The 13,355-nt window shown below is 51.7% G+C and overlaps 1 protein-coding gene across 1 annotated transcript in view; it reads left to right on the plus strand.

Annotated features, from left to right (window-relative positions):
• LOC147114486 (chondroitin polymerizing factor 2, non-catalytic subunit-like) overlaps positions 1-13,355 on the plus strand; it is a 48,611-nt gene that overhangs the window by 3,120 nt on the left and 32,136 nt on the right. Inside the window, exon 2 of the mRNA XM_085992195.1 lies at positions 1,638-2,202. Coding sequence (XP_085848321.1) covers positions 1,638-2,202 — 565 coding nt within the window. The remainder of the gene's footprint in view (positions 1-1,637; positions 2,203-13,355) is intronic.

The raw sequence follows: 13,355 nt of genomic DNA on the forward strand, positions 1-13,355 counted from the left end.
AGGTGATGCATTTTGGCAGAAGGAACAGGGAGAGGCAATATACACTTAATGGTACAGTTTTAAAGAGTGTGCAGGGACAGAGGGACCTGGGAGTTAATGTGCATAGGTCCCTGAAGGTGGCGGGACATATTGAGAGAGTGGTTAACAAAGCATATGGGATCTTGGGCTTCATAAATAGAGGTATTGAGTACAAAAGTAGAGAAGTTATGCTGAACCTTTATAAAGCGCTGGTTAGGCCACAACTGGAGTATTGTGTCCAGTTCTGGTCATTAGAGCAAAGGAGGTTGAGGGGTGATTTGATAGAGGTGTACAAGATTATGATGGGTTTGGATAGGCTAGACGGGGAAAGGCTGTTCCCACCAGTTGATGGTACAAGGACTAGGGGACACAGATTTAAGGTTTTGGGCAAGAGATACAGGGGGAAAACTTTTTTACGCAGCGAGTGGTGAGGACCTGGAACTTGCTGCAGACGGAAGTGGTGGAGGCGGAGACACTCAATGTTTTCAAGGGGCGACTGGATAGGAACACGAGGGAAATAAACTTGCAGGGCTACGGGGATAGAGCGGGGGAATGGGACTGACTGGATTGCTCTACAGAGAGCCGGCACGGACTCGATGGGCCGAATGGCCTCCTTCTGTGCCGTTATGACTATGACTCTGCCAGTGTTCCTACTCTTCACGGTTCCTTAATGAATTTGGGAAAGTGCGTCGGGCGAGGGCAGAATTGGGCATCGTTCTGATGAATAGCTTGACCGACACCATTCACTGTCGAAGCTTGTACATGGCAAAATGGGCCCTTGGGCTCGGCCGTGCAAGGCAGCCAGGACTCGTGGACCCACCTTCCCAGCAAGAGTCAGAGGGAGCACAATTAAAAAAAAGACTTGCATTTCTCCAGCGCCTTTCACGACCACCGGATGTCCCAAAGCGTTTTACAGCCAATGAAGTACTTTTTGAAATAACAACAGAAAACGCTGGAAAAACTCAGCAGGCCAGGGCAGCAGCCGTGGAGAGAGAAACAGTGTCAACGTTTCAGGTCTGGGACACTTCGTCAGAACTGGAAAAAAAGCAGGAAGAGGGATAGATTTTAAAGCAAGTGGGGGCTGGGAAAAGGGGGAGGGGATGAAAGAACAAAAGGGAAGGTGGGAGGTTGAGGGAGAGAGAGATATTCAAGGAACAAAGGATGGCTCTAGATGAAGTATGAATGGCGCTAGCAGAATGAAGGACAGCTGCCATGTGGGAGGGAAGAAAAAAGGCCAAACAAAAAGTGTGGATTAAAAAAAAAGGAAAAATATCTATACTTTTTGAAGTATAGTCACTGTTGTAATGTCGGAAACGCGGCAGCCAATTTGCACACAGCAAGATCCCACAAACCGCAATCAGATAAGTGATCAGATAATCTGTTTTTAGTGATGTTGATTGAGGGATAAATATTGGCCAGGACACCAGGGAGGACTCACCTGCTCCTCTTCGAAATAGTTCCATGGGATCTTTTACATCCACCTGAGAGAGCAAATAAATATATATCCCAACAAGTGTTGGTACTTTCAGAAGATGAGGCCAGAAGTTATTGAGGGAGGGGTATAAAAAAGTACAAATATGCACTGGTGCTTGAAGTTGACTACATGTTTCTTCTGCCAGGACACGATACATTCATACGGAGCTGGGAATCCGCGATCGATTGTTTGTTGGTGTGCTGACGTCCAAGGCTACCCTGAACACGTTGGCCGTCTCGGTTAATCGGACAGCGGCCCACCACTTCAGCAGGCTGGTTTACTTTACCGGCTTCCGCAACACCAAGATCCCGCACGGGATGCAGATCGTCTCCCACGGAGACGACCGGCCTGTGTGGCTGATGTACCGCACCATCCAGTACATCTACGAGCATTTCGGCAACGAGTACGACTGGTTCTACCTGGCGCAGGACAACACGTACACCGAGGCGGAGCGCATCAAGTCTCTCGTTTCTCACCTGAGCATCAACGAGGACTTGTACCTGGGGCGGGCGGAGGAGTTCATCGGCGGCGACCCGGACGCCTGCTACTGCCACGGCGGCTACGGCTACGTGATGTCACGGAGTGTCCTCGTCAAGCTTCAGCGGTACCTGGACAGCTGCCGCAACGACATCCTGAGCGTTCGCCCTGACGAGTGGCTCGGTCGCTGCATCATAGACTTCATTGGCATCGGCTGCATTGACAAACACAAGGTCAGTTCACCAGTCGGGTCCCGCCACACATTGACAAACACAAGGTCAGTTCACCAGTCGGGTCTCCACATTGACAAACACAAGGTCAGTTCACCAGTCGGGTCCCGCCACACATTGACAAACACACGGTCAGTTCACCAGTCGGGTCCCCCCACATTGACAAACACAAGGTCAGTTCACCAGTCGGGTCTCCACATTGACAAACACACGGTCAGTTCACCAGTCGGGTCTCCACATTGACAAACACAAGGTCAGTTCACCAGTCGGGTCTCCCCACATTGACAAACACACGGTCAGTTCACCAGTCGGGTCTCCACATTGACAAACACACGGTCAGTTCACCAGTCGGGTCTCCACATTGACAAACACAAGGTCAGTTCACCAGTCGGGTCCCCCCACATTGACAAACACAAGGTCAGTTCACCAGTCGGGTCTCCACATTGACAAACACAAGGTCAGTTCACCAGTTGGGTCTCCCCACATTGACAAACACAAGGTCAGTTCACCAGTCGGGTCCCGCCACACATTGACAAACACAAGGTCAGTTCACCAGTCGGGTCCCGCCACACATTGACAAACACAAGGTCAGTTCACCAGTCGGGTCCCCCCACATTGACAAACACAAGGTCAGTTCACCAGTCGGGTCTCCACATTGACAAACACAAGGTCAGTTCACCAGTCGGGTCCCCCCACATTGACAAGCACAAGGTCAGTTCACCAGTCGGGTCTCCCCACATTGACAAACACAAGGTCAGTTCACCAGTCGGGTCCCCCCACATTGACAAACACACGGTCAGTTCACCAGTCGGGTCTCCCCACATTGACAAACACAAGGTCAGTTCACCAGTCGGGACCCCCCACATTGACAAACACAAGGTCAGTTCACCAGTCGGGTCCCCCCACATTGACAAACACAAGGTCAGTTCACCAGTCGGGTCCCGCCACACATTGACAAACACACGGTCAGTTCACCAGTTGGTCCCCCCGCCCTTTGCTCCTGCGGAGTCACCTGACGTGCTTGGATACAGCGTCTCAGAGAGTGGTGAGAACATAAGACCATGAGAATTAGGAGCAGGAGTCCGCCACACGACCCCTCGAGCCCGCTCCGCCACACGGTCCCCCCCCGGGCCCGCTCCGCCACACGGCCCCCCCGGGCCCGCTCCGCCATTCAATAAGATTATGGCTGATCATCGACCTCAAATCCACTTTCCCGCCCGATCCCCATATCCCTTGATTCCCCTAGAGTCCAAAAGTCTATCGATCTCAGTCTTGAATATACTCAACAATTCAGCCTCCACATTGTGGTAGAGAATTCTAAAGATTCACAACCCTCTGAGTAAAGAAATTCCTCCTCATCTCCGTCTTAAATGGCCGACCCCTTATCCTGAGACTATGCCCCCTAGTTCTAGACTCTCCAGCCAGGGGAAACAACCTCTCAGCATCTACCCTGTCAATCCCCCTCAGAATCTTGTATGTTGGAATAAACGGGTGTTTTTCCGAGTGGCAGGCAGTGACTAGTGGGGTACCGTAGGAATCGGTCCTTGGACCCCAGCTGTTCACAATATATATTAATGATCTGAACGAGGGAACTAGATGTAATATCTCCAAGTTTGCAGACGACACAAAGCTGGGTGGGCGTGTGTGCTGTGAGGAGGATGCAGAGAAACTCCAGGATGATTTGGACAGGTTGGGTGATTGGGCAGAAGTATGGCAGATGCAATATACCGTGGATAAATGCAAGGTTATCCACTTTGGTGTCAAAAACAGGAAGGCAGATTATTATCTGAATGGCAATAGATTGGGAGAAGGGGAAGTGCAACGAGACCTGGGTGTCCTTGTGCACCAGTCGCTGAAGGTAAGCATGCAGGTGCAGCAGGCGGTTAAGAAGGCAAATGGCATGTTGGCCTTCATAGCGAGAGGATTCGAGTACAGGAACAAGGATGTCTTGCTGCAGTTGTACAGGGCCTTGGTGAGACCACACCTTGAGTATTGTGTGCAGTTTTGGTCGCCTTATCTGAGGAAGGATGATCTTGCCATGGAAGGAGTGCAGCGAAGATTCACCAGGCTGATACCTGGGATGGCAGGAATGACGTATGAGGAGAGATTGGGTCGAATGGGCTTATATTTGCTGGAGTTTAGAAGAATGAGAGGGGATCTCATTGAAACATAACATTCTGACAGGATTAGACAGACTAGATGCAGGAAGCATGTTCCCGATGTCGGGGGAGTCCAGAACCAGGGGTCACAGTCTAAGGATAAGGGGTAAGCCATTTAGGACAGAGGTGAGGAGGAATTTCTTCATCCAGAGAGTGGTGAACCTGTGGAATTCTCTACCACGGCAGTGGAGGCCAATTCATTAAATATATTCAAGAAGGAGTTGGATATATTTCTTAAGGCTAAAGGGATATGGGGAGAAGGCAGGGACAGGGTACTGAATTTGGATGATCAGCCATGATCTCATTGAATGGCGGAGCAGGCTCGAGGGGCCGAATGGCCGACTCCTGCTCCTATCTTCTATGTTTCAATGAGATCACCTCTCATTCTTCTAAACTCCAGAGAGAATGTGGAACTCGCTACCACACGCAGTGTTTGAGGCGACTAGCAGGGATGCATTTAAGGAGAAGCTACATAAGCACGAGGTAGGGGTATGGTAGCATCGCGGTTATGTTACTAGACTAAGGGGGAAAAATTTGGTTGCTTTGCGCCTCCCGTTAGCGCCCTACGTTAGCCGCCAACGCCTCCCGCGAAGTTCAGTAGGAGGTTAGCAGCGGTGCTAACCATTAGCGCCCCGCGGCGTTGTGCCGCCGTCGATGATGTCATCACTGTGCGCAGCGCCCCGTCCGCGATCTTCGGTAGCGCCCCCTGACTTGCCGCCGGACGCTATGTCTGACGGGGTCGGGGGGCCAACTTGTGGCCGGGGCGGCGCTATTTAATGGCGAGGTGCCGGGTGGCCATTTTTGTTGCTGGCCGCCTGCCACGACCTGCCTCCACTCCCGTCCCTGGCCTCCTGAACCGCCCCCCCCCACGGAGTGCCAGCTGGGCCCCGGGTCACGCTGCGCAAGGCCCCTCCCCTTTAAGAAGAGGAGGAAGGCCTGCAGTATCGTGGCCCGTCGTGCCGCAATATTCCCTCGCAGCGCCCCCCGAGGGAGGCGGGGCGCTTCCAGTAGCACCCCGCCTCCCTCTTGTGGTGCTACCACTCAATTTCGACTGCGGTGGCGCTAGTTTTTCTGGGGCGCTAAAAGTAGCGTGGCGAAGTTCGCGCCCCAAAGGGGGCGTCATTCAATCCCTCCCCCTAATAATCCAGAGGCCTGGACTAATGATCCGGAGACGTGAGTTCAAACCCCACCACGGCAGCTGGGGAATTTAAATTCAATTAAATAAATCTGGAATGAAAAGCTACTATCAGTAACGGTGACCATGATACTATCGGATTGTTGTAAAAACCCATCTGGTTCACTAATGTCCTTTAGGGAAGGAAATCTGCCGTCCTTACCCGGTCTGGCCTATGTGACTCCAGACCCCCCAGCAATGATGGCCTAGCAAGGCGGCTCACCACCACCTTCTCGGGGGCAACTTGGGATGGGCAATAAATGCCGGCCTCGCCAGTGACGCCCACATCCCAGGAACAAATAAAAAATATGGGAGCGGTTGGGAAACACTTCTTCATGCAATGGGCGGTAGAAGTGGGGAACTCTCGCCTACAAAAAGCAGTCAATGCTGGGGCTCAATTAATAATTTTAAATCTGTAATCAGTAGAGTTTTGCTAGACAAGGGTATAAAAGGATATGAAGCCAAGGTGAGTTGGATGGAGTTAAGGTACAGATGAAGAGGCGGAACAGGCTTGAGGGGCTGAATAGCCTCCTGGTCCCATGTTCCTAAAGGAATAGAGGATATGTTGATAGGGTGAGATGAAGTAGGGTGGGAGGAGGCTCGTGTGCAGCATGGGCACAGACCAGTTGGGCCGAATGGCCTGTTTCTGGGATGATTCCTGGGATGGGGGGATTGTCCTATGAGGAGAGATTGAGTAGACTAGGCCTATATTCTCTAGAGTTTAGAAGAATGAGAGGTGATCTCGCTGAAACATATAAAATTCTTACAGGGATTGACAGGGTAGATGCAGGGAGGATGTTTCCCCTGACTGGGGAGTCCAGAACCAGGGGTCACATTCTCAGAATAAGGGGTCGGCCATTTAGGACTGAGATGAGGAGAAATTTCTTCACTCAGAGGGTGGTGAATCTTTGGAATTCTCTACCCCAGAGGGCTGTGGAGGCTCAGTCGTTGAGTATATTCAAGACAGAGATCGATAGATTTTTGGACTCTCGGGGAATCGAGGGATATGGGGATCGGGCGGGAAAGCGGAGTTGAGGTCGAAGACCAACCATGATCTTACTGAATGGCAGAGCAGGCTCGAGGAGCCGAATGGCCGACTCCTGCTCCTAATTCTTTTGTTCTTATACAAAAGCAAAATACTGCGGATGCTGGAAATCTGAAATAACAACAGAAAATGCTGGAAATACTCAGCAGGTCAGGCAGCATCCGTGGAGAGAGAAACCGAGCTAACGTTTCAGGTCGATGACCCTTCACAGTTCTGACGAAGGGTCTTCGACCTGAAACGTTAACTCTGTTTCTGTTTCTCTCTCCACAGATGCTGCCTGACCTGCTGAGTATTTCCAGCATCTTCTGTTGTATTCTGTGCTGTAAAAATCCGCTGGTTCCGTGACCAGCAGCTCCTGTTGGCCATCCTTTGTACGCGAGCCTCCACCGTGTCGGTGGGCTTTCCGACTGTGGAGAACATCACAGGTGAGCCCAGTGTGCTACTCGCCCAGTGTAGACGTGTGTGCTCCCCACAGCAGCAGGCACTGGCTAGTGACCAATTTCAGGAACGCTGACTGATGCTGCTCGCTCGCTCGAACCGAGGGAGCTGGGCCAGTTGTGAAGAAAGACTTGCATTTATATAGCGACCTCAGGCCGTCCCAAAGCGCTTTACAGCCAATGAAGTCCTTTTGAAGTGTAGTCACTGTTGTAATGTAGGAAACATGGCAGCCAATTTGCGCACAGCAAGCTCCCACAAACAGCAATGTGATAATGACCAGATAATCTATTTTTAGTGATGTTGATTGAGGGATAAATATTGGCCCCAGGACACCGGGGAGAACTCCCCTGCTCCTCTTCGAGAGTTGTGGGATCTTGTACACCCACCCGAGAGAGCAGACGGGGCCTCGGTTTAACATCTCATCCGAAAGACAGCTCCTCCAACAATGCAGCACTCCCTCAGCACTGCACTGGGAGTGTCAGCCTAGATTTTTGTGCTCGAGTCTCTGGAGTGGGACTTGAACCCTCGACCTTCTGACTCGGAGGCGAGGGTGCTACCGACCGAGCCAAGGCAGGCATCCAGTGAGTACAGGATTGGGCTCAGTTGTGATGCCCCCCATTGTAGAATAGCCGGACAATACACTCTCTTTATGTCCCCACGGGAAGAATGGGCGCTTGGCCAAAGCATCAGAAAGCCGCTGGTGTCTTTGAAGCCGTAATCCCAGCGAACGCCAGTGCCTTCAGGAAAGGAGAAGATTGAAGGGGTAATAAATCTGGGCAAGGAAAGCGACAGTTACTGAATGTTCATTAAGCGGTTTTAATAGTAGGCACTAATCTGAATGTTTCTTTGGTTCCTGTCTTGTGCTATGAACATAACTAGTAGCAGATGTAATTTTTACACAGGGTAGAGTCTGTTGTCGGAACCTGCTGAAAAAGCTTCTTTGATTATATAGGATTTATTTTTTTAAATTACTGAGCGTGCTGGAATTGTGAAATTAACCCCAGAAAACTGTGGGGACCCTTCATTAGAAATCCTCAATCTGTCTTTTCTCTCTGAGTCAGACAGGGTTGTGCTCTCTCAGCACTTTTATTTTTTATTTATTTTTTATTCGTTCATGGGATGTGGGCGTCGCTGGCAAGGCCAGCATTTATTGCCCATCCCTAATTGCCCTTGAGAAGGTGGTGGTGAGCCGCCTTGAACCGCTGCAGTCCGTGTGGTGAAGGTACTCCCACAGTGCTGTTAGGGAGGGAGTTTCAGGATTTTGATCCAGCGACGATGAAGGAACGGCCGATATACTTCAAGTCAGGATGGTGTGTGACTTGGAGGGGAACTTGGAGGTGGTGGTGTTCCCATGCGCCTGCTGCCCTTGTCCTTCTAGGTGGCAGAGGTCGCGGGTTTGGGAGGTGCTGCCGAAGAAGCCTTGGCGAGTTGCTGCAGTGCATCTTGTAGATGGTACACACTGCAGCCACGGTGCGCCGGTGGTGGAGGGAGTGAATGTTTAAGGTGGTGGGTGGGGGGCCAATCAAGCGGGCTGCTTTGTCCTGGATGGTGTCGAGCTTCTTGAGTGTTGTTGGAGCTGCACTCATCCAGGCAAGTGGAGAGTATTCCATCACACTTCTTACTTGCGCCTTGTAGATGGTGGAAAGGCTTTGGGGAGTCGGGAGGTGAGACACTCGCCGCAGAATACCCAGCCTCTGACCTGCTCTTGTTGCCACAGTATTTATGTGGCTGGTCCAGTTCAGTTTCTGGTCAATGGTAACCCCCAGGATGTTGTTGGTGGGGGATTCGGCAATGGTAATGCCATTGAATGTCAAGGGGTAGTGGTTAGACTTGCTTGTTGGAGATAGTCGTTGTCTGGCACTTCTGTGGCACGAATGTTACCTGCCACTTATCAGCCCAAGCCTGAACGCGTCCAGGTCTTGTTGCATGCGGACATGGACTGCTTCATTATCTGAGGAGTTGTGAATGGCACGGAACACTGTGCAGTCATCAACGAACATCCCACTTCTGACCTTATGATGGAGGGAAGGTCATTGATGAAGCAGTTGAAGATGATTGGGCCTAGGACACTGCCCTGAGGAACTCCTGCAGCGATGTCCTGGGGCTGTGATGATTGGTCTCCAACCATCACAACCAGCTTCCTTTGTGTGACTCCAACCAGTGGAGAGCTTTCCCCCCCCCGATTCCCACTGTCTTCAGTTTTACTAGGGCTCCTTGATGCCACATTCTGTCAAGGGCAGTCACTCTCACCTCACCTCTGGAATTCAGCTCCTTTGTCCATGTTTGGACCAAGGCTGTAATGAGGTCGGGAGCCGAGTGGTCCTGGCGGAACCCAAACTGAGCATCAGTGAGCAGGTTATTGGTGAGTAAGTGCCGTTTGATAGCACTGTCGATAACACCTTCCATCACTTTGCTGATAATTGAGAATAGACTGATAGGGCGGTACTTGGCCGGATTGGATTTGTCCTGCTTTTTGTGGACAGGACATACCTGGGCAGTTTTCCACGTTGTCGGATAGATGCCAGTGTTGTAGCTGTACTGGAACAGCTTGGCTAGAGGCGCGGCTAGTTCTGGAGCACAAGTCTTCAGCACAATAGCCGGGATGTTGTCGGGGCCCATAGCCTTTGCTGTATCCAGTGCGCTCAGCCGTTTCTTGATATCACGTGGAGTAAATCAAATTAGCTGAAGACTGGCTTCTGTGATGGTGGGGACCTCAGGAGGAGGCCGATATGGATCATCCACGCAGCACTTCTTTTGAAGATGGTTGCAAATGCTTCAGCCTTATCTTTTGCACTCACGTGCTGGGCTCCACCATCATTGAGGATGGGGATATTCATGGAGCCTCCTCCTCCCGTTAGTTGTTTAATGGTCCACCACCATTCACGACTGGATGTGGCAGGACTGCAGAGCTTTGATCTGATCCGTTGATTGTGGATCTCTTAGCCCTGTCTGTAGCATAGAAACATAGAAGATAGGAGCAGGAGTAGGCCATCCCGCCCCTCGAGCCTGCTCCGCCATTCAATGCGATCATGGCTGATCATCCAAATTCAGTACCCTGTCCCTGCTTTCTCCCCATATCCCTTGATCCCTTTAGCCTTAAGAAATATATCCAACTCCTTGAATATATTTAATGAATTGGCCTCTACTGCCTTCTGTGGTAGAGAATTCCACAGGTTCACCACTCTCTGGGTGAAGAAATTCTTCCTCATCCCTGTCCTAAATGGCCTACCCCTTATCCTTAGACTGTGACCCCAGGTTCTGGACTCCCTGACCATCGGGAACATCCTTCCTGCATCTAGTCTGTCCAGTCCTGTCAGAATTTTATAAGTTTCAATGAGATCCCCTCTCATTCTTCTAAACTCCAGCGAGTATAAACCCAATCAACCCAATCTCTCCTCATACGTCATTCCTGCCATCCCAGGTATCAGCCTGGTGAACCTTCACTGCACTCCCTCCATGGCAAGAACATCCTTCCTCAGGTAAGGCGACCAAAACTGCACACAATACTCAAGGTGCGGTCTCACCAAGGCCCTGTACAACTGCAGCAAGACATCCTTGTTCCTGTACTCGAATCCTCTCACTACGAAGGCCAACATACCATTTGCCTTCTTAACCGCCTGCTGCACCTGCATGCTTGCCTTCAGCGACTGGTGCACAAGGACACCCAGGTCTCGTTGTACTTCCCCTTCTCCCAATCTATTGCCGTTCAGATAATAATCTGCCTTCCTGTTTTTGCCACCAAAGTGGATAACCTCACATTTATCCACATTATACTGCATCTGCCATGCATCTGCCCAATCACCCAACCTGTCCAAATCGTACTGGAGTTTCTCGGCATCCTCCTCACAGCACACACGCCCACCCAGCTTTGTGTCATCTGCAAACTTGGAGACATTACATCTAGTTCCCTCGTCTAGATCATTTATATATATTGTGAATAGTTGGGGTCCTAGCACTGATCCCTGCGGTACCCCACTAGTCACTGCCTGCCACTCGGAAAAAGAGCTGTTTATTCCAACTCTTTGCTTCCTGTCTGCCAACCAGTTCTCTATCCAAGTCAGTTCCTTACCCCTAATCCCATGTGCCTTAACTTTACACGCTAATCTCTTATGTGGGACCTTATCGAAAGCCTTCTGAAAGTCCAAATACACCACATCCACTGGTTCTCCCTGACTTGTGCCTTGTAGGTGATGGTTGGGAACCCATTGCAGTAGCACGCAGAACACAGGAATAGAGGGAGGGAGTAAAAGCGCCGACGACAGCTTTGGCCCTACGCTCCAGAATTCTCCCCTTAACTCCTCTGCCTCTCCACCTCCTTTAAGACCCTTCTTAAAACTCATCTCTTTCTAATCTCCTTCTCTGGCCTATTTTCTTTTGATTACTCCTGGGACGTTTTTCTATGTTAAAGGCGCTATATAAATGCAAGTTGTTGAGCCGGCCGAGCAAATCTGTGACACATTCTGCTTTCTGCCAGGCTAAGAGGTCAATTATTGCACCTAGGTTGGAGGGGGGAAACTGATCGTATTTAGCACGACCTGCACCAAGTGAGAAGGCCCTGGGGTGGGGATCTAACCAGAAGTGCCGAAGCACGTTGCTCGCTTGCCTAGTAAGGTGTCACTCGTGGTTCAGTGGGTAGCACTCTCGCCGCCAAATCAGAAGGCCGTGGGTTCAAAGAAGAAATAAAGAGAAAGGGCTTGCATTTCACCACACCTTTCATGACCTCCGGAAGTCACAAAGCACTTTACAGCCACGGAAGTACTTTTGTGAAGAAACGCAGCAGTCAATTTGCGCACAGCAAGCTCCCACAAACAGCAATGTGATGATCTGTTTTAATAATGTTGATTGAGGGATAAATATTGGCTGGAACACTGGGGTATACGCTCCTGCTCTTCTTCCAAATAGTGCCATGGGATCTTTTACAGTCACCTGAGAGAGCATAGGTTTAACGTCACATCCAACTGGCAGTGCGGCGCTCCCTCAGTACTGCCCCGGCGCTCCCTCAGTACTGCCCCTCCGGCAGTGCGGCGCTCCCTCAGTACTGCCCCGGCGCTCCCTCAGCACCGCCCCTCCGGCAGCGCGGCGCTCCCTCAGCACCGCCCCTCCGACAGCGCGGCGCTCCCTCAGCACCGCCCCTCCGACAGCGCGGCGCTCCCTCAGCACCGCCCCTCCGACAGCGCGGCGCTCCCTCAGCACCGCCCCTCCGACAGCGCGGCGCTCCCTCAGCACCGCCCCTCCGACAGCGCGGCGCTCCCTCAGCACCGCCCCTCCGACAGCGCGGCGCTCCCTCCGCACCGCCCCTCCGACAGCGCGGCGCTCCCTCCGCACCGCCCCTCCGACAGCGCGGCGCTCCCTCCGCACCGCCCCTCCGACAGCGCGGCGCTCCCTCCGCACCGCCCCTCCGACAGCGCGGCGCTCCCTCAGTACCGCACTGGAGTGTTAGCCTAGATTTATGTTCTCAAATCTCTGGAGTGGGATTTCTGACTCGGAGGCGAGGGTGCTGCCCACTGAGCCACGGCTGACACATAGGGAGGAGTTTTTAGGGTGGTCAGGGGGCGTGTTTGGAGGTGGGTCGGCTGCGAATTTATTTTTTGACCGGGTAGGGAACCCGCTGTCAAGCTGCCTCCACGCTAGTCTCCCAGGTGGCGGGTCTGTCATCGCTGAACAGACCCGACACCAAGCGGCGGGGGAGGCAATTTAGATCATTAGAGAGATTATTAAGAGGCAATTAACTAATATTTTATGCTACCTTTAGATTTTTAGAGTTCGCCAACGGTTTCCCCACTGTTCGGGGATCACGTCAGGTAAGGAGGTCGGGAGTTGTGTCAGTTTGGGATGATTTACTAACTTAACAGCTGCAAATGGTCTATAAAAGCTCCCATTTCATAGGTCTTCACTTTCCAAGGTTAGAAACTGTTGTTTACTGCATTTGGAAGACAGATTGAGCTTTCTGCAGCTTGCAAGTGTTTGGAGTAATCTCTCTATCCAGTGTCACCTCATTGGAACAACCTCTCTCACCATTGACAGATCGCTTCTGTCATCTCAACCTCACCTGCCATCTATTCCATCAGCATTGGTGCCCTTGAAAATATCTCATCTTGGTCCTCAGAATCCCAACACGATCAGCCCCAACACCAGCATCACCGGGCACACCAGCACCAACAACAACACCAACCTTCTCCGCAATCAGCTGGTACTACACAGGACACAGGGCCCGAGCACATTGCTGCCAGGGACACCAGGGATGGCTTCACCATGGCCAGATTTACTTCACTTGGCGTTGTACACCCTGGCTGCCACCTGATGCGCCAGGTTGGCACCTCCCCACACCATCACCATAAAG

Source organism: Somniosus microcephalus, chromosome 7 (genome assembly GCF_052327205.1).
Source record: "Somniosus microcephalus isolate GS21.2 chromosome 7, FLI_Smic_1.0, whole genome shotgun sequence".
NCBI classification, from domain to species: Eukaryota; Metazoa; Chordata; class Chondrichthyes; order Squaliformes; family Somniosidae; genus Somniosus; species Somniosus microcephalus.